At 46.2% G+C, this 21,535-nt stretch overlaps 1 protein-coding gene across 8 annotated transcripts in view; it reads left to right on the top strand.

Annotated features, from left to right (window-relative positions):
* LOC146810867 (RUN and FYVE domain-containing protein 1-like) overlaps positions 1-21,535 on the top strand; it is a 516,661-nt gene that overhangs the window by 406,029 nt on the left and 89,097 nt on the right. For all 8 annotated transcript variants that reach the window (XM_085617892.1, XM_085617897.1, XM_085617895.1 and 5 more), the window contains one exon: positions 9,748-9,842. In XM_085617892.1, the coding sequence (XP_085474018.1) occupies positions 9,748-9,842 (95 nt within the window). The remainder of the gene's footprint in view (positions 1-9,747; positions 9,843-21,535) is intronic.

Raw genomic sequence — 21,535 nt, 5'->3', positions numbered from 1 at the left:
CCTCCGACAGATACACCGCCACCTTCTTTTTCCGACACCTTGCTCTACTATCGCATACGAGCTACATGACGGAAGCTGCACACTTCATTCCCAGAAGCTCCAGCTACCCTGCATGCACTTGAAAGCACTTTGGCCACTACCTCAGCCACAAAACTCATAACCCGTCTGTATATCTCCATGCAGACGCATCACCCTGTGATAGTCCCGCGATATCGAGAACAGTGGAATATTGACTTGCAGCCACAGATCACAGAGGAAGAGTGGGCATTTTGTTGTGCACAATTGGAGCAGCAGTCCCCCAATTATAAACTCCGACTAATTCATTTAAACATTTTTAACCAATATTATCGAACGCCTATTCAATTGTGCCGTATGGGTCTTAGACCAACTGCTGAATGTTGGAGATCTCATTCGGATCAGGCTACCTTTCTCCATATGGCTTGGAGCTGTCCGCAGATAAGTACAAATTGGTCAGATATATTCCAAACTATTAGTATCATTCTTCTAACACCAGTGCTGCCCGCTCCATTGCTTGGGCTTTTGGGGTATGTAAACGAGGCACCTGTGGGGGTGCACAGATTGCTTGCTATGTTATTGCTATTGGCTAAAAGTAGAATTGCCATGACCTGAGGTAGATCGCGACCTCCCCTGTTAAAGGATTGGGTGACAGATGTAACATTCTGCCAGGAGCGGCTTACTGCCTTCTGGGAGCTAATGCCACTTGCCGCAAAGCCGAAGGATATTTGGTGGCTGAACACTAGATGCTGAACACTAGATCCATGGTCAAACATAAACATGAAATATCTGCTCTCATTGTAGACCATGCTATTGATCTAATGTTTTTAACAGAAACATGGGCATCTGAGACCTCAGGACCAGACTGGAATGACGCAGTCCCTGAAGGGTACCTGGTAGAATTTGTCAATCGGTCAGGAGCAGTGGGGGGTGGCATTGGGATCATTTATAAATCCCATCTAAAAGTACTCTCACTACCTGAACTGGGTCTACAAGCAGAAGCCATGAGCCTTAAAATTAAAAACAATAATTGTCTAATATTTACAGGCCTCCTTGTGTATCGCCCCCCCCGGCTTAAGAACACCAATTATTAGAGCACTACTCACTTTTCTAGAATCCACATCTGACTCTGCTTAGTACACTATCCTGGGTGACTTTAACTTTCACTTAGAAACAAACAATGATCCTGATTCAGCCACTCTAACGGACAATTTTCTTAGCTTTGGCATGACTCAGTTAATATCTAGCCCTACCCATACTGAGGGTCATACACTTGATGGCATCTTCGCCAACAATAGCCACATTAATGTTACCTCGATCCAAGCAGTCCCCTGGTCTGATCATAGTGCCATCTTTTTTAATCTGCCTCAGATTAACCTAGCTAATCACCGTAGAGGCCTCTTACTTCCTGAAAAAACACGTCCTTGGAACAAACTTAAACCTATCAGTTTGGCTGACTCACTTACAAATAACCCTCCTGCCCTTGGAACTGGCAACACTAACAGGGGAGCGATTAAATTTCACAATTGGATCAGTCAGGCAGTCAATCAACTGCCACCTGTCGAAATAAAAAAAGCTAGAAGGCGATCTGTAACTGCGCTGTGGTATTCCGCAGAGGTGAAGCACATAAAAATGAAATGTCAACGGCTTGAGCGGTTGTGGCGTTCGGATTATAGTGCTCTAAATAAATCAGTATATACCAAAGCCCTACAGGAGTATAAGACAGCAATAGTTCAGGCCAAATCAGCATATTTCACACACTAAATTCAGGCCGCCTCTAATACCACCAGAGAGCTATTCAAAACTGTCACTCATTTGACTAAGAGCCCCCGCGATACTGTTTTCAGCCCTGATCAGAACCTCGTGACTAATATTGCAACCTTTTTTCAGCAAAAGGTTCAGAATGTGTACGATGATCTTAGTTCATCTGCACTAACTTTGCCCAATGATCACATTGACACTGCCCCCCTGACGGGGTCTAGCTATCCCTGCTTCCCGTTGTTAGAGGAGATACAGGTGGCAGACCTAATTGTACAGATGAAGTCAGGGTCACCATTAGATCCATGTCCGCCACGCATTTTACACATGATTCCACAGACGGTGGCAGCTGTCTTGACCCCTCTGCTAAATAATATTATCACGTCCGGTGACTTCCCTAGCTGCTGGAAAAAAGCCTGCATTCGACCGATCCTCAAGGACTCGTTAGATCCAACGGTACTCAAGCACTACCGACCAATATCTTGCCTACCCTTGCCAGCTAAAATTCTCGAAAAAGCCATAAACCAAGAAATGATGATGTATGTTGACCACAACAAGCTCCTAGACCCCTCTCAGCATGGCTTTCGCCCCTTTCATTCAACAGAGTCCGCCCTGATCATGGCAACTGAAAACATTCGAAGGAAAATGGACGAGGGTGGTAGAACTGCTCTGATCTTATTAGATCTTACGGCGGCGTTCGATACCGTGAACCATTCGATCCTATTAAACGGACTAAAAACTCTAGGCTTTACTGGTACTGCACTAACTTTGCTAACATCCTTCTTGGATCCTCGAATCGAACAAGTACACTGGGAAGGTTTTCAATCTGATTAATTCTCCCTCCCAGGCGGGGTCCCTCAGGGCTCGGCGTTGTCGCCCACCCTGTTTAACTTGTATGTTACTCCCTCGCTATGTGCGATCACGTACATTAAGATCAGCCAATCATGATCTGATATGCCAGCCAAGAATAAGAAGAATGCGATGGGGCGGCAGGTCCTTCTCGTACCAAGCCTCTAGACTATGGAACTCTCTGCCCTCTGACTTGCGCTCACAAAAATCCAAACAATGTTTTAGAAAGGCACTAAAAACCTGGCTTTTCTCCTCACACTAAGATCTGCTTTCCACCGCTCTCCTCTGTCACTATAGCGCCAAGACGCCTCGGCATTCGAGCGCTTTACAAATACTTCAGTATTCAGTATAGTGGCCCTTTGGGAACTGGTTGCAATCAAGGGATACTGATGATCGGGACCTTGAGGGGGAAGTGGATCATAATCCATCTGCCCTGTAATTGCATATGATTACTGTTGTACTAATTGTAATGTTAATAATTGCCCTACCAACATTGAAATTCAGCTCTATGTATATGTAAGGTGTAGTGTGACAGATGTAACATTGATATGATGACCGTGCCACGCAAGAGGTTCTCACTTGTATACTTGATGCCCATGACTATTTCGTATGTTTAAAGATGTGTTTTTTGTACTGCCAATAAAATAAAATATTTATTTTTAAAAGTAGGTGGGTTTGCCGTTCAGTGCAGTTGGAAGTGCGCCCTGTCTCTTAGGATACTTGAACTGATGACACCTTACCAGAGATTGAATATTGTCAATGAGAACGAGCACAAACAATGATTTGGATTCCTAGCAGGTTTCATAGCTCAATAACCCCTGAGGTGTCCCTCTCCTAAAAGTGGCAGCTCTCACATGGAGGTTTCATTGCTCTGAATATCTGCTGAATTGTGGGCTGCGGGTCCGGTGCTTCCGTGTCTGTGTTACTTTGTGTGGAACCAACGAAAGAAACTGAAGGGATAGTGGATCATCAAAAAAGTGACTTATCTGAACTGCAGAGCAGTGTGAGAGTAGAGTCTCTCTCTCTCTCTCTCTCTCTCCCTCTCTCTCCCTCTCCCTCTCCCTCTCACTCTCCCTCTCCCTCTCCCCCTCCCTCCCACGGCCGATAGAAAAGGAACAGACTGCACTTTCTGAGAGGTTGGGAACAAATGTAAGTCCTGTCTGTAAAGCTCTTCCTGGAAAACTAGATCCTACAGAAGGGCCTTTAGCATTCATCTCTATGAAATGTGTGCACAAAGTGCTGATAGCCCTGCTGTTGTTAGGGGTCACACCACGAGTCAAATTTGCTCACTTTATGCACTACCGGGAAAGAGACATAATGCAGCACATTCATAATCAGGTGCTACGTAATAAGAAAACTGTACAATCCTGATCTTTCTGTACTATACTCAATAGGTCCAGCAACTCTTAAAAAAAATTTAAAAAATTAAAAATCCTATTCCCCAGTGATACAAAAGCTGTGAGCACTAAACTTGGAGTGCCTGCTCCTATATCCTGCCAAACTAAGAATCATATCGGATGCAAAGTCAAATATTTTTTACTGCACCATAGAACATCTGGCAGTGGTTTGAATTGTGGCTTAATGTGACGCGATTATGGGTTCCTGTGAGCCAGCCTTGATCATCCAGGTCTTCCCTGATGGAACTAATGCTGCAGGACTCGAATAGAAAGTGGAGGCTGTGGATTGCTTGCGGGTGTATCACCGGACAGTGGTGCAAAAAGAGAATGCTTGTGGCAGAGACCTTTCAGAAAGACCTGAAAGAGGATGCAGATCCTGGGGGTCGTAGCCTGACTAGCTAAGATGTAGTGGAACGTTTGAAGGGTAGTGAGGGTAGCACAGCAAGAAAGATGTGTTCCGGAAGATAAATGGGTTTGCTTTGTGATAAGATGATAATGCTGGATCTAAGGGTCTAAGATTTGCTTCTGTCTTACTGATTCTAATATTTTCTTGTAACGGGGGGATGTGCGACTGACATGTTTACAACCGCTTTGCATTAATTAGATGTTCCCATATTGTGAGTGGAAGATATGGAGTGTGTGCTAGATGGTCAACAGGTTAAGCAGCCTCTTAGGGCTGATGCTCATTGCTAAGCCTTGAATGGTCAGTAGAGCTGAATTGCTGTATATCTGTTGAGCGGACCACTCTCTTGCTAAACAAAATCCTTGCTATTGAGCCACCCACAACACCTACAGAAGATTGGAATATATACTGATTTCACCGGGGGACCATCCCAAATACAAAACAATGGAATACCATGGCACACATCTATCAGAATATTTCCCGCAACAGGTTACTTTTGTTAATATTTGCAACTGCACTTGAGTTCCCACCTGTCAATTACAAATAGAGGCACTACAAGATAGAGCCATCTAGGAGCATATTTAGAACGTTATTTTAAAGATAACTGGGGCATAGCACCTGTGCAACGCAATGGTAGGTGCTCAAGGTGGGGTTGCGGAGAGAATGTATGAATAGGATATTCAGGATATACAGTACTAAGCTGAGCTTGACACATCAGAAACCAACCTTAAGAGTATAGAACAAGATGCTGCCCATAATGTGGAGAGACAAACAGATTTGGTGGAAGTGAGTAGGTAGAACATGTAGGCAGAGGCACTTTGTGAAGGGGATCAAAATTGGTAATTTACTAGCTTGATTGCTTTAGTGCGAGGTGGCCTATATTGAATTTCTAAGGCTTAGAGGACATAATGGTGTGACCGTTCATATGCAGGCACTAGTACTGGCTGATATGCTGTTTGAGGTGTTCACGGAGGGTTTAAGTTTCTCATTGCCAATAGTCTGCTCATAGTTATGGAAACCTTGAAGCATTCAAACCAGTGCTGATTTGTGTCCCAAAGGAACATAATTAATTTGCAGCGACTGATTTCTATATCAGCAGAACATCCTTATGCTCTAGCTGTACTAGATATAGTAAAAGCATTTTATATGATTAGGTGGTCTGTATGGTACGTATACTAGAGAGAATGAAGTTCGGCCTTTTTTTCTGGGATGGGTAAAACTGATATACTCGAAGTCAAAGGCAAGGGTGAAGACCAGGCGAGTGATATGACTCTTGGTGTACAGAGAGGGAATGCTAGGAAGGACAGCCCTTTGTCCCAGCTCCTGTTTGTGTTTTCAGTGGCACTGCTGGACTGTAATCTACAGTGGCCCCTACGGGACTGAGGTATAAAAGCAGGGGATACGATGCATGTTGGCTGGATCTATGCAGATGACAAACTAGTATACTCGAGATATCCAGTAGTGATTTAGCTGCTGTTGCAAGAACAGGAGCATTTTTAGGAACTGTAGGGGCATCAAACTAATTGGGACAAAGTTGAATTATCTCCCCATAGAGAGTTGAAAGGATTGGAGAGACAAAATTAACAAATGTGGGAGACAGAATGCTTCACGTGCCTGGGAATTCATGCGGTGTACACCGTGAAAGAACAGTATAAGTGTAATTTGGGCAGAGTAGTGTAAGGTCTCAGAAAGTCAGTGATTTATTTATTTTTGAATTAATTTCTACTATCAATAATGGGTCAAGCATCACTGGTGAAAATGTACTTTCTAAAAAGTTTTCTTTGTTCTCTACAAGGTGCAGTGACTTATATCTGCACAACTATTCAAAGACCTGGACAATTTGCTTAATACGGCAGAGTCCGAAGCAGGGTTAAGCTAGGAACAATTAAACTGGCCGAAGATAGAGGTGGGGTGGGGTGGGGTTTAAGGCTGCTGGACGAAAAACTTCATCAAATGGTTTTGCAATTACATCATGCAATCTAATTGGAAAATGACTGGGAGTTGCCCAACCCGAGAGTTATCCTTGTAGGATGCGAGAAATAGGGAGAATATTAGAAAGAGTGGTTATATAAAGGTCTCCTTTAGCAAGGGGTATGCAGTTAGAGTCTACCGTTTATCAAAAAAATACAAAAGGAAATGGGGGTGGTGCAATCGATGAATGGGGCTGCCTTAACCCCTTCAGTGCCACGCCCTTTCCCCCTCCTGTGCCGGGCGTTACATTAGTGGGTGGGGTTCATGACGAGATAGTCTCGTCATGGGCACAGCGCGACCGTGCTCCATGACGAGACTATCTCGTCATGGGCACAGAAGAGGTTAAACCTGGAGTCTTGTATACTGATAATTTTATAACATTTAAGGATATAAAGTGTCTTTTGACGTTGGAATGGCACAGTTCGTGCAACATGCACAGCTGGTGCAAATGACGAAAGAAATCTGGGTGGTATTCTCAGAGATTCTAAAAAAAAAAAAACCTAATGGTGATGCTTAGCTTAATCTCTGGTGGCAGACTGACTCCAAGCGTATATGTAGCACAATGGAGTGCAAATTAAAAGGAGTAGCAATGGGAAGAAGATTGTTCTGAGACTTTTTTATACAAGTAGTGGGAAAACTCATGCCATCAGGTAAAGAAAATGCAATGTAATTTTAGATTTTAGCTACTGCAATTTAATTATCTATGTAGAACATATTTAACCTCTATGAAGCTACATTAAATATACCCGGAGACCCTCCAAAATTGGCCCAGGTCTTTGGTAAGTAATTTCCACCTGATTTGGAGTTTGGTGGACAGGGTACTTTGTTGCAAATGTGATGGAATATCCTGTCTCATAAAAATTCTCAGTCCACCCGCATCATTTAGAGATGGAAGGACCCTAAGCTTTCCATCAACAGACCCTTGTTGGCTCCATTGGAAAGCTTCTGCCTACAGCCCAACGGAGCAGGTGCTGTCTGAGGAAAGGCATCACACTATCCGTTCTAATTTGGGTGGCCGATGTGATGTCTTTTTTACTGTCCATGTAAAACCTGGCAGTGAGGGATAGAAAAAAAAAAGACAATGACCCCCACATCCTAGAATAAAGCTCCCAGGTTGTGGGGATGTCATTAAGTTTTTGTTTTTCCAAACCAATCTCCCAATTTGGGAGCATGTATCTGAAAAACAACAAAATGTTAACATTTTTGTAGACGCCTGTCAAAACCAAAGTCGGAACGGAGGATGTCCACCACACATTTTGTACCTTGACCAGAGCTGCTGTGACAGCAGTTCCTTTCAGCATAACTTTGACGGAGGTAATTTTCTCCGCCACCCTGACGCTACTCTGTCTGCCAAAACCTAAATCAGCCTTTTGGTTTTATCCATCCAGACAGAGGTTTTGGACTCAAGTCCTAGCTAAATTCTGGAAAATGCTAGCACATAATTCAAGTTATCCCCCCGATGAAAGACCTCCATGAACCTTCCATGATTTTGTAAATCAGTGTATAAGCTGCATTATGCGGCTGAAAACTGATAGCAGACGCTGCGTCTGGCCTTCATGTATGATCTCAATTTTACTATATCCAATCCCGTTGTGAATGTATTATGGTCTTCTGCACCCTTTTGCTCTATCTGTTGTAATGGAAAAGGATAAAACAAATTAAAAACATGTTTAATAAACAAGTCCTAGCTAAATTAAATCTAATAATCCCAGAGATTAATTTACAAATTGTTTGTTAGGGACTGCCTTTAAGCCTAGAACAGGTAACATTTAATTTGTTTTGCATCTCTAAGGGCAATTCTTCCTAACAGATTCAAAACTATGCTCTGGTTGAGATGGAGGGAATCAAGGCTGGAGGACTGGGTGAAAGATATGTTGAAGTGGGCAATGGCATGGCAATGTCACATGAACTTTATGAAGAGAGATGCATTTACAAAAGACGCAGCAGCTTGGACAGTGCTGGTTCAGCAGCTGTCAGATCCTTATCATTAGGGACTTTGGGAGTGGGTGTGAAATTAGTGCAGCTGCACACTTTCTCAGAATCACTGTCTTGACCTGCTTTTTACCGAACAGGAAAATGACTATATAGTATTTTGGACTTTCCAGCTTTGCACCAAACTTGGTAGATATGCCATGCCTTTGTGTAATTGCAATTCTTTTTTCTTTATGTGGAAGAGAAAATGTCTGTTGGTTAATACGTTGCATTTTGTAATGTGTGCCTAACAATACATTAACAGAAACACAAAAATGTTAAATATTATTGTTGGTCTGCAATTCAAACAGCCACCCTTCTTTCTGTCGCACGTCCTAAATCTCCTTCAGGTACACCTATATTTATAGGTTCAGGATAGTTAAATTAGAAAAACTTCCTCAGCAATGAGAGATTTTCTGATGTGTTTGCTGCAAAATCATGGGCATATGACGACTAATCATTTCTTTCACTTTTATTTTTGCCCCAGAAGCGAATACTACTACGTAACAATAACATAGTAGTCAAAATATTTTATTTTGGTGTTCCCCTTTATACAATTGCATCAAGAAATATGAAATTTCACTTACAGCACTCATTTAAAAAACATAGTGAATAGCTAAGTATTGGCTAGGCCACAACGCCTCATGAAGCTCTTCCACATGGGGCTAAGCACCATTACTCTTCTGTCAGGGTGCTCAACTCTAAATTATCAGCCCGTAATATATGTCCCATTGCCTGTGCTTGCCCTTATTGGTAACTTTTAATTTAAAATAATAATATTATTGCTTTCAAGGATAAATAACAAAGAACACAATACTTAATAAAACAGTAGATGCTCTAGAATATGTTACATTGTGAGTGTTTTTCATTTCAAAGTTGATAGGGCAGAGCATAGCGTCCATAGCCATAGGGTCTGCTACACCAGAGCAGACATAAATATTGACAAGCCTGGAGAAAGCGGGAGCAAGTATAGGAAAGTCGTATAAAGATAAAAGGCTATCCAATGGTAAAGCTAAATTAATTGCCTTAGACTGCTATTCTTTGTTGTTTGTAGTGGCTCTGAGGTGCGTGTTTCAGCAGAAATTGTGCTACATTATCTTTTGCTGCCCAGTTGGGAAGTGTGAAGCAGAAGGAAGGAAGGAGGGACGTGACAGTACAAGTTTGAAGAGTATTGATAGCATTCCACCCAAGAGTAGGGATGAATCATGCTGCAATTTTGACTAACAGTTACTCAAAGTAGTACTTTATATATTGGTAGTGAAGAAGACCATTACCTGAAAAAGAATTAGGATATTTGGGGTGAGGAAATAATTGTTAACAATTGCACTTTATTTGATGTTTATTTATATGATTCTGTGTTTAGATTCTTCTTGTTGATTGTAGGAGCTAAAGAACTTGCAAGATGAAAAGGAGGAAATACAGAAAATTTGTGAAGAACAAGAGCAGGCCTTACAAGAAATGGGACAGCACCTCAGCCAGTAAGAATTAAAGATTTTGCTGTATACTTTGCAAAGCTACAATTCCCTTCCAAGGGATCCTCATCTACAGTCATAGGCACTGAAGTGATCTGCCCATGCGTGGGTTCCTGGAGTATTTTGTGAATAAAGATATATGTATATGTTCGAGGCATGTCTGGATACACATGCTGTGCATACTCCTGCCATCTAGTATTTGGCTCGGATGTGTGCAAGTTATTTTTCTTCAAAGAATTCTTCTAGAGTCCCAAGATAACGCGACTCCACCTCTTACTTGCAATCCTCATGGTCATCGGCTCCATTCTTACTTTTTTCGTCTTTATGTTCTGACGTGCTTCAGTGCTCCGGATCGACACAGCTGCGGTGATCTTTTCAGTTCTCACGGTCCATTATCTCTGTGTCAGTAATGTATACAATTGCATTTCCCCTTTTCAGATGGATACATCTGCCTGTGGATTCCTCACCTTATGAATGCCCCCTGCGCCAGCATTCAGCGGGAAATTTTTTCCTAGCTCTCCCACGTCGACGAGGACGTCACAATAGCATGGCTCCGCTCGCGACACCATATGACGTCATCGGAGCCATAAAAAGACCTCGTCGGCATGCTGAAGTCAGTTCCCTTTTTTCCGCGCCATCGACGCTTAACGGTTTTTGTTAGGGCTCTCCATTTTCATCGAAGAAAACTTTGTATCTCTTGTTTGTTCCTGATGGCTACTTCCAGGAAGACCGGGTTTAAACCCTGCAGAGAGTGTGGTGGGCATATGTCAATCACGGACCCGCATGAAGATTGCCTCTGGTGTTTATCCTCGGATCATGACGTCGAGGAGTGTTGAAGCTGCAGGAAGATGAATCCGAAGGCCATTAAGGAGCGAGAAGCTAAGTTATTTATGGCCAGAGCTAAAAAGGAGAAGTCGTAGGAGGGCAAAGTCTTCGTCGTCCCATACATCGAGGTCGAAGAAACATAAGAAGTCCAAGAGGAGGCATGGCTCTCGACATCGTTCTTCGAAGACCAGGGCCTCGAGGTCGAGGTCGCCGACTCCGGCTGAACGGCCTCAAAAAAAGGACTTTGTTTCTCCATCTCCTTCTCCTCAGGTGACGCCGGTTCCATCTCCGGATCCGGTATGAAGACTCACTGACTCCAGCGATGTCTCCGGTGCCTAGGGAGTCGACTCCAGTCAGTCGGAGTGACTTCTCCTGTGCGGGCGCCGTCCCCGGCTCCACAACCTCCAGCTCGACCTCACGAAGGTACAGATCCTTATCCTGCTTTTCCTGCTCCTGGTTCAGACTCTTCGCATTTTCTTAATGCGATGTTTGGCATGTTTGCCAGGGCCTCTACTCCATCCGGTGCGCCTTCGGGCCCCGTGGGTCCTTTGGCCTTCAACTTGGGTGTTCCTCAGTTTTATCCTCAGGCACCCTTTATGCCTTTCTTGCCGTTGACTCCGGCTTGGCATTTCCCGGCGCCGAGGTCCTCCACTCCGGCTCCATGGACTCCTTCAGCTGTTGACTCTGCTCCACCTCGAGTTCGACCGGCGTCGAGATTCGAAGTCGATGCTCCTCCGTCTAGGTCGTTGATGGCTTCACCAACGTCGTACGTGGCGGCGCCGACGCCTATTCCTAAACATCACTCTAGGAGAGAGGCGCAGGGGATCCTTGAAGAGGATGAATATGCACAGAATCAGGAGGAAAGGGAGATCGTTGATTCTATGGATGAGTTTGAGGGCCTCCGCGAGGCTAGTGGCTTGGACACTTCTCCTGAGTATAATCTCCCATCTGCGAATGTTGGTGTTGTGCAAGACATTGCTCCTTATCATGTGATCATAAGGAAGGTGGCTGATTTAATTTTGTTATTTGGTATTTGCACACTTACCGCTGTATCTTTCCTCGCTGAGTGCTCCTTAGCCCCGGTCTGAGCGGAGGGCTGCTTGGAGACACTCCTTGGGCGGGTCATTTCCGGGTCGGGTAGCGCTCTAGTCTTCGCACTGCCTGACTACCTAACCGGATGTACTTTCCTTCGCGCAGCGGATGCGCGCAGCGGGCGCGCCAAAGGCAAGCCCGTCTGCGCCCGGCCGGGACCTAGGGCCATGTCCCCTGGTGGCCCTCGCAACGCTCTTCGCTATAGTGCCCAGGCACTCAGGGCTCTGAGGGGATCTATCGAGATACACTGCAAACACTCTTTGGAGATCGCTAAAAATCCCACCGGCTGCTCTTCCTGTAACTATAAACTACAGCCTAGCCGGAAGAATACTCCCACCCTGGCCCCCTCCCCCCTTGAAACTGTTCCTATTGAATTGTCGCTCTCTTCCCAGACATTCCACGGAACTCCACCTTTTATTAGAAGATCTTCAACCTGACGCCCTATTCTTAACGGAAACATGGTTACATGACGATTCCAATCCAGCCATCGTTCAAACTTTATATCCTGGCTATGTTATACATAGGGCGGATCGCAAGACAGCTAGGGGTGGAGGATTAGCCATAATATACAAAGATAATTTAAACTGCCGGTCCTCATTGGAGGGCCCCTCTGACTGTGAAAGCATGCATTTTTCCTTAGAAATCTCATCTACCTGTACCTTTTCTGGTCTTCTACTATACCGTCCCCCAGGACCCATTGGCCAATTTCTTAAATCCCTCCCCTTATTTGTAGCCGATCGAGCCATGAACTCTGCCAGCTTCACTATCCTTGGTGACCTCAACATCCATCTGGACAATCCTTCCAATCATTTAGCCACTGAATTGTCAACCTGCTTGTCGGCTCTTCAAATTATTCAAAAGGGCTTCGCTCCGACGCACGACAAAGGCCATCTACTTGACCCTGTGTTTAGCAATGATCAGAAGCTATCGGTGGGTGGTCCTATTCCCCTCCCTTGGACCGATCATTTTCTAGTTCCCCTAACCTGGGAGACCTGTACCCCTAACCTTTCGCAGAAGACCTCTCTGACTTTAGAGAGGAAATGGTCGAATCTCTCTGCTAGCCAATGGTCCAATACGCTCAACGCTACCAGACCCCCCTATAACTCTAACCCTGAACTGGCAAACAGCAACTTCAACTCATGGATCCGTAACTCCCTAGACACGCTCGTGCCAAAATTACCAGCCCACAAAAAAACCAGAGAGAAATCTGCTTCCTGGTTCACTCCTAAGTTAAGGAAACTTAAACAGTCCTGTAGACAACTAGAAAGGAGATGGAGACTGAATTATGAGGAAGTGAGGAAAATTGAGTATAGGAAAGCAATAAGATCCTATAAAGCAGAGATCAAAATGGCAAAAATCTACTTCTATGAGGACAAAATCAATGCAGCCGCCTCTGCTCCCAAAGAAATATTTCGAATTGCCAAATCTCTGTCTTCCCTACCGTAGGAATCCCCTAAAGACGACAATATCCCCCAGCATTGCAATGATCTAGCCGAATATTTCCATCACAAAATTCAGTTGATATGTCAGCATTTTGCTCCCGTCTCGCCGGTGCATATCTGTTCCAGCACTAGAGCCAAAACAAAGAATTCTCTAGAAGAATTTCCCTTAATTGACGCTAAATCCCTAGACAGTCTCCTTGCTAGGGTCACGTCTGGCTCTCCAACAGACCCTGCCCCTCCACGATACCTTTCACTTGTCTATAATACTATTGGCTCAGTTATTGTAGACGTGTTAAACTCCTCCATCACTTCCGGCGTAGTACCTCGGGCATGGAAATGTGCACAGGTCAGAGCCCTCCTAAAAAAACCTAACCTTGACCACTCGAATATGGCTAACTACCGCCCTATCTCTCTTCTCCCGTGGTTAAGTAAACTTCTGGAAAGACACATTAACTCCCTATTAGTCAACCACCTTGAATCTAACAACCTGCTGCACGTCTCCCAAACAGGGTTCCGTCCTCAGCTGGGCACTGAGACTGCCCTGCTCGCAGTTACTGAAGAAGCTAGAAGACTTATGGATAAGGGCGGCTCAGCGGCCATTATCCTTTTAGACCTCAGTGCCGCTTTCGACACTGTCAACCATAACATCCTACTTGAGCGGTTGGTCAATCGAAGAGTGGGAAAAATGGCACTCACCTGGATTCGGTCCTTCTTAAAGGATCGATTCTTTCAAGTTTTTGAGGGGAATTCCACTTCCTATCAATGGCCTCTCAGCTGCGGAGTGCTGCAGGGCTCATCCCTGAGCCCCACTCTTTTCAATTCCTACATGGCCCCTCTAGCTGAGATAGTCCTCCCATTTGACATCAAAATCATTACCTACGCAGATGACACCCAATTGGTGGTGGCACTAAATCACCCTGAGGGATCTTCATGCGCTCTAGGCTCCTGCCTTGAGGCAGTAGCTCAATGGATGGACCGTTCTCACCTCAAATTAAATGGGGAGAAGACTGAACTTATGTTCTTGGGCAAAATCTCTTCCCCCCCACCTCGCCTCTCAGCTGGCTGTCCTGTCTGGGACCTATGCCCACTCCCAAAAAACAGATTAAGAGTCTTGGCGTATGGCTCGACAGCTCCCTTTGTTTTAACCACCAGGCCACCAAGCTCTCGGCCTCTTGCTTTGGCCTGCTGCGAATGCTCAGGAAAATTCTCCCCCTGCTCCCTTTTCAGGCGAGGAGAATCATGGTTCAGGCTCTGATTCTGTCCCGCTTGGATTATGGGAACGCACTTTATCTGGGCGCTCCTCAATCTACTCTCCACAGACTTCAAGTGATCCAGAACTGTGCAGCACGCCACCTACTTCAGATTCCTCGTAGACAATCGGCAAAGCCTGCCCTGAAGAACCTCCACTGGCTGCCTATCCGAGCCAGGATCCAGTTCAAAGCCATGTGCCTGGCACATAAAGCTATCTGGAAAAACGGCTCTCACATTATACAGTCCCTGGTCACTCCTTACCTACCCGCCAGGACTCTTCGCTCCAGCTCTGCTTTCTTGGCCAAACCTCTGAAAGTTCAAAGATCCAGGTGGGGCGGATGCTCCTTTTCTCTGAATGCCTCTAACCTATGGAATACTCTCCCGCACACGCACCGAGGTGAACCTGACTTATTGATCTTTTGAAAACTGCTAAAAACACACCTCTTTCTCTCAGCACCATAGTTTGATGTGCCCTTTCATAGGGCTCTCCGCTCCGCAAGCGCTAGGAGGCCTCAGGGTAGCTAAGCGCTATACAAATGTAACTTTCATTCATTCATTCATTCATTTGCTTGGTTTACAGCCTCCCTCTGCTGGGGTGAAATATTCTTACGGAAGTTCTTAATACTTCTTCTTCCACTACAGAACCGTTGCTTCCCTTTACGGATGCTTTGACAGAACCAATAATGGAGGTGTGGCAGAAGCCTTTGTCTGCTCCTGCGGTTTCTCACTCCATCGCTAGGAGGTACAGGCCTGCTCCTGGTGATCCGGCTTTTTTATCCTCTCATCCTATGCCGGAAAGTCTAGTTGTCCAGGCTTATTGTTCGAAGCAGTCTTCTGGTTCTTTCCCTACCATTCTTGGTGATAGGGATTCTAAAAAGATGGAGTGGGCGGCAAAGAAGGTGTTCTCTTCTTCAAGTATGGCTCTTAAGTCCACTAATACTACCTGTCTTCTTGGAAGGTATATCCATGCTTTAATGGACTCAGTCATGCAGCTAGCTCCTAAGTTGCCTGAGGAGGATCGAGCTAATTTCATGGAAGTCCCTTCTGATTCGCAGGCTGCGGCACATCAGGTGATTCAATCAGGCCTGGACACTGCTGACTCTGTAGCTCATGTGATGGGTTCTTCTGCGGCTGCAAGGAGGCAGGCTTGGCTTCGTTCGTCTGGTTCCCCACCGGATGTTCAGGCAACTTTGCTGGATTTGCCCTTTGATGGGTCAAAACTCTTTGGTTCAAAGGCGGACTCAGCCTTAGAGCGTTTTAAGGACAGCAGGGCTACTGCAAGGTCTCTAGGCCTCCAGGTGCAGTCCAGAGGATACAGATACAAGCGGTATCATGGATTTGGGAGATGGGTTTCCTTTCATGGTTGTCAGCAATCTCAACAGGGCCAGCAACAGCAGAATCCCTTATACAAGTCGTACAGAGGGAGGAATAAAAGAGGCCTCAGGGGTGCAGCTCGACAACAATCCTCCTGCTCTTTCTCTACTTCCCCTCCCGCCACCGTTGGTACATCAGGAAAGCAGCTCTAGATCCCCCATCTTAGAACATGTTGGTAAGGTTGGAGGCCGGGTGTCCCACTTTCTACAAGAATGGAGACTGATCACGTCAGATTGTTGGGTATTGAATCTTGTAGGAAATGGGTACGCCCTTCCCTTTTTGGAGTTTTCTCCTCCTTACCCTCCTCGCCAGGGTTGGTGCTCAGAGGACCACTTACTGCTTTTACAGCAGGAAGTTCTTACCTTACTTCAGAAAGGTGCAATAGAGGTGGTTCCGAAGCAGGAAAGGGGTCAGGGTTGCTACTCCCGGTATTTCCTGATCCCCAAAAAGGACGGTCGCTTAAGGCCAATTCTGGACCTCAGGATTTTGAACCTTTACCTCAGATAGGAGAAGTTCAAAATGTTGACCTTGGCTCAAGTTCTTCTTGCGCTGCAACAGGAAGACTGGATGGTGTCCATCGATCTACAGGATGCGTCTTTTCATCTTCCCATCCTGAGGTCGCATTGGAAGTATCTCCGGTTCACGGTAGGGTCGCAACATTATCAGTTTGCGGTTATTCCGGTCTGTCTTACTTCCGCACCTCGGGTCTTTACAAAGGTGATGGCAGTGATAGCAGCTCATCTCAGAAGGTCAGGGGTTCTTGTTTTCCCCTACCTGGACGACTGGCTGTTGAAAGCGGAGACTCCAGAGTTGGTTTCGTGCCACTTGCAGGTAACAGCTCATCTGTTATTCAATTAGGGTTTAAATGTACCCAAATCTCACCTGGTGCCTTCTCAGCGCAGCCTGTTCATAGGGGCAATACTGGACACTTCTGTGTGTCGAGCATACCCGCGTCCGCAGAGGATTCTCGACATACAGGAAATTATTCCTTTATTTCAAGATGGAGCGGTTGTTCCAGTCCTCAAGGTACTTCGCCTGCTCGGTCTGTTCGCTTCCTGCATTCTGTTGGTCAACCATGCACGCTGGCACATGAGGGCACTCCAGTGGTACCTCTGCAGGCAGTGGTATCAGCACAACGGAGATCTCTGGGAGAAAGTCATGATCTCCAGAGAAGCTCCTGCGGAGTTAACTTGGTGAGGTGTGTAGGGCAACCTGTCTCAAGGAAAGCCCTTTCAGCCTCCTCCACCGGTGGCCACAGTGAACACGGATGCCTCCACTCTAGGGTGAGGTGCTCATCTGGGGGATCTGTAGGTCAAAGGTCTTTGGTCTCCAGTGGAAAGGTTGCTTCATATCAACCTGCTGGAATTGTGGGCGATTCGTTTGGCACTAAAAGCCTTCCTCCCTTCCCTTCGCGGTCAGTCTGTTCAGGTCCTGACGGACAACACTACCGCGATGTGGTATATCAACAAACAGGGAGGTGTAGGGTCGTTTTGTCTCTGTCGAGAGGCTCTGCGACTCTGGTCCTGGGCTCAAAACCATCGGATTTGTGTGTTTGCAAATCATCTGGGCGGTGTACTGAATGTGCTTGCGGACAGTCTCAGTCGGCGTTACTCCGCCGATCACGAGTGGCGGCTTCATCCGGAGGTGGTCTGTCGTATCTTTCAGATGTGGGGGTCTCCTCGGTTGGATCTGTTTGCCACTTATGAGAACGCCCGTTGTTCTGCAGTCTCCAGTATCTGATGCAGGGGGCGCTGGGGGACGCGTTTCAATTGGATTGGAGCTCACCACTCCTTTACGCGTTTCCTTCCATGCCCTTGATTCCTCAGGTTCCGAGGAAGATTCGCCAAGACCGGGCCCATGTCATATTGATCGCCCCAGATTGGCCAAGAAGGGTGTGGTACACAGATCTACTTCACCTCTCATCGCACCCTCCGCTCCGTCTCTCTCTCGGGGCTGACCTCCTCTCGCAGTCGCAGGTTCTACACCCCCACCTCCAGAGCCTGCACCTTCATGTCTGGAGATTGAACAGGGCAACTTGAGTTCCTTCTCTCTCCCGCCGGATATAGTGGATGTTATTTTATCGTCCAGGCAACACTCCACTAAGTCTGTTTACTCTTCCAGATGGTCCAGATTTGTTAGGTGTTGTGGAGAGAGAGACATTGACCCTTTGAAGGCCCATTTGTCTAATATTCTGGAGTTTTCACTTTCTTTTGCACGGCAAGGTTGTACTGTAGCGAATGTTAAGGGCTATTTGTCGGCCTTGTCGGCTTTTCAATGTATGCCGGACCAGCCGTCTTTATTTAAGTCCTCCATTGTCAGAGGTTCATTAAGGGCCTTACAAATAAGTTCCCTCCCACACCTTTCATTATGCCTCAGTGGGACATGAATCTCGTTCTTACCTTTTTAATGGTTTCTCCGTTTTAGCCTCTTCATACTTGCCCGTTAAGGCTTCTTTCTTTTAAAACGGTTTTCTTGATTGCCATTACCTTGGCTAGGAGTGTAAGTGGGCTTCAGGCTCTTAGTTCGAAACCTCCTTTCTTGACCATTCATGCGTATAAGTTGGTCTTAAGGACCATGGCTGCTTTCCTTCCCAAGGTGGTTACCCCTTTTCATTTGGGACAACCCATTAATTTGCCTCCCTTCTATCCTTCCCCCTCACCCTTCCAAGAAGGAGGAGAGACTGCATTGTTTGGACCCTAAGAGAGCTGTCAGTTTTTACTTGGATCGGACAAGAGATCTGAGGCTGGACGATCAGCTCTTTGTGGGCTATGTTGGGAAGATGAAAGGCAAGGCTGTGCACAAGAGGACACTCTCCAGGTGGATCATCTTGTGCATCAAGATCTACTACGCATTGGCCAAGAAGGACCCTCCTGAAGGTATCAGAGCTCATTCCACCAGAGCTAAGTTTACTTCTTCTGCTTTGGCTAGAGGTGTTCCTGTTGTTGACATTTGTAAGGCAGCAACTTAGGCCTCTCTCCATACCTTTGCGAAGCATTACTGCTTGGGCTCTGAGGTTAGGAGGGAAGGCCATTTTGCTCGTTCTGTTTTTCAAGATTTTTTTGTCTAGTCAGGTGGACACCCTCCTCCAGGAGAGGTACGGCTTTGGGAATCTATTCATAAGCTGAGGATTCCACAGGCAGAAGTATCCATCAGAAGAACAAGTTACTTACCTTCGGTAACGCTTTTTCTGGTGGATACAGTATCTACCTGTGGATTCCTCACTGTCCCGCCCCCCTCCCCGTTGTCCACCTGTTTCTACGAAAAATCTTTTATTTTAATATGTCTTAATCATGTTGATATTTTAATAATGAGAAATGCTTATTCAGTTGCTATTTCTCTATGTCTTTATTGATTATGCATTTGTGAATTTATATATGTTTATATATTTGGTATGCTATGTTTGCATTTGAAAATTTGTCGCTCCGCCCGTTTGTCTTGGTGGCACAGAAAAAGTGGGTGGAACTGACGTCAGCACGCCAACGAGTCCACCCCCTGAGAGCAGCCCTCTAGAGGGGGAAAGTGGGTCCTATGGACCCCCCAGACTTCCCCTTGCAGGCGGATGCAGGCGCTGACTGCAACTGCCTGCAAGGGGATCTCTAATCCCCCTTACAAGTGCAGGCTGGTTGCTGCCTGCTCTGTGAAAACACGGAGCGGCTGTAGAGGAACTGCTCCTTTTTTAACAGGAATGCGCTGCATTCATGGTAATAGGGCACATTTTCATTGTTTACACCTGGCGCACCTTTTTAAAAGTACTGTAATATGGCCCCTGGAGCACTTTCTTCTGGCCTCCAAGTTGTCAAACTTCACAGAGAGTTGATTTCACTGTTCCCTGTGCCAGCCTTTTTGCTTTGGTTTTTCTGTGCCTTTCACTTCTTGTGCAGAGCCCAGACTTTCTTCCAACTGGTCATCAGTTGGTGTAAGGGGACCAGCTTGCCTGGCACTGGGGAGTACACCCACTGTTTCGGGGGTCAGTCAGTCCTGGGGCCTGATGGCTGTCAGGGGGGGGGGTTCCTCCTTCCAATTGTCCATGGCGACTGCCTCCAAGTCCTGTGCCCGGCAGAAAGAACATCCAGGAGAGAGCTCTCTCCCCTGTGGAGGACCTTTTAAGTGGGGGCGGCAGTGTCCAGCAGGGACACACCTCTGGCCTATCCTGATGTGCCACATCATCTCTCCACCCCTGACCCAACCTCCTTGCACAGTCTTCTTGGATAGATCAAAATGGCATCACCCAGGAGTCACTTGCCAGATTTGCTCTGGGCATCTCCGCTCCACCTGTAAAAAAGCGAGGGAGTCGAGGTTTATATAAAAAATCCTCTTTATTTAAAGTGCCATGTAAGGACCCACTGGTTCAAGAGTGAAGACTTCCAGCCAAACCCAGCTCAAACGCTTCTCCCCTTTCAAACCACAGTTCCTGCATCAGAGAATTCTAGATTACACATACATGTTCCAAATGACATACACAATAGGAGAATGACATAAGAAACTCTAAACTCTATAATGAAAATAAAGAAAAGACACAATACCACACAACCCCTCGCTGACATGTATAAATATTTGTAGAGCGCACTGCAACCCTACGGGCATCCTGGCGCTAAAGACATAATGAAGGGAATGAAAAAGGGGGGGGGCTGGGAATTAAACTCTGGGGAACAGCCAGGTCTTAAGCTGCCCACGGAAAAGTGTCAGATCCTGCACCTGTCGTAACTCCGAGAGGAGACTATTCCAAAGTCGCGCAGCCGCAGAGCTGAAAGCTCTGCCTCCCAAAGTAGCTCTCTTTGTCTTGGGAATCAAGGCCAGCCTAGCTGAAGAAGAGCGCAGAGTGCGCGTGGGGACATACCATCTAAAAAGACTTTGCAACGGTTTAGGGCCAAGGCCATGAAGAGCTTTAAAGGCTACACACAGGGATTTAAACATAATTCTCTGTTGCACAGGCAGCCAGTGGAGCTCGGTCAAAGCCTTGGTGCTGGATGAAAAGCGCGGTCTCAAAAGGGCAAGTTTTGCGGCAGCTGCCTGGATACGTTGAAGCCTCCGGATCAGATAAGCTGGGGAAGCAAGCAGCAAGGCGTTACAATAGTCCAGGCGACTAAGAATAGTACATCGAACTACTGTACCTTGCACATGGAGGGGCAGAAGAGGCAGGATCCTGCGTAAGCCTCTCATAATCATATAACAGTTCGAGGCCACCTTGTTAACCTGCGACTCAAGACTTAGCTTCTCATTGAAACAGACCCCCAGATTACGTACAGTCTTTACTGGGACCAGGGGGGTGTCCAATGGAAGAGGCCAAAAATTGAGAGGAAGGGCTAGAGGTACCCTGCCCACTGAGCAATGTAAGATCTCAGTTTTGGCACCATTAAATTGCAAGCCATTATTTTGCAGCCAAGTCGTCATTTCCAGCATACAGTTGTGGAAGGTGGATAAGGAATCCACCTGATCACCTTCCAAGGAGATGATCAATTGCCTATCATCGGCATAGTTAACTGCCATAATGTTGCAAGATTTAATGATTTGCACCAAAGGTCGCATATAAACATTAAACAATATCGGACTAATAGAGGAGCCCTGTGGTACACCCAGTTTATTAGGCAGAAAATCTGACTGATACGGAGGCAGAAAGACCGCCTGCCGTCTGTCCGACAAATAAGAACAAAGCCATTTTAGGGCCGAGCCTGTGATCCCCACCTCTTCAAGCCGATGTAAGAGAATAGTATGGCT

The sequence above is a fragment of the Triturus cristatus genome, chromosome 7 (genome assembly GCF_964204655.1).
Source record: "Triturus cristatus chromosome 7, aTriCri1.1, whole genome shotgun sequence".
Lineage (NCBI taxonomy): Eukaryota > Metazoa > Chordata > Amphibia > Caudata > Salamandridae > Triturus > Triturus cristatus.
The sequence above is the reverse complement of the archived record's forward strand: the minus strand, read 5'-3'. Positions and strand labels throughout refer to the sequence as shown.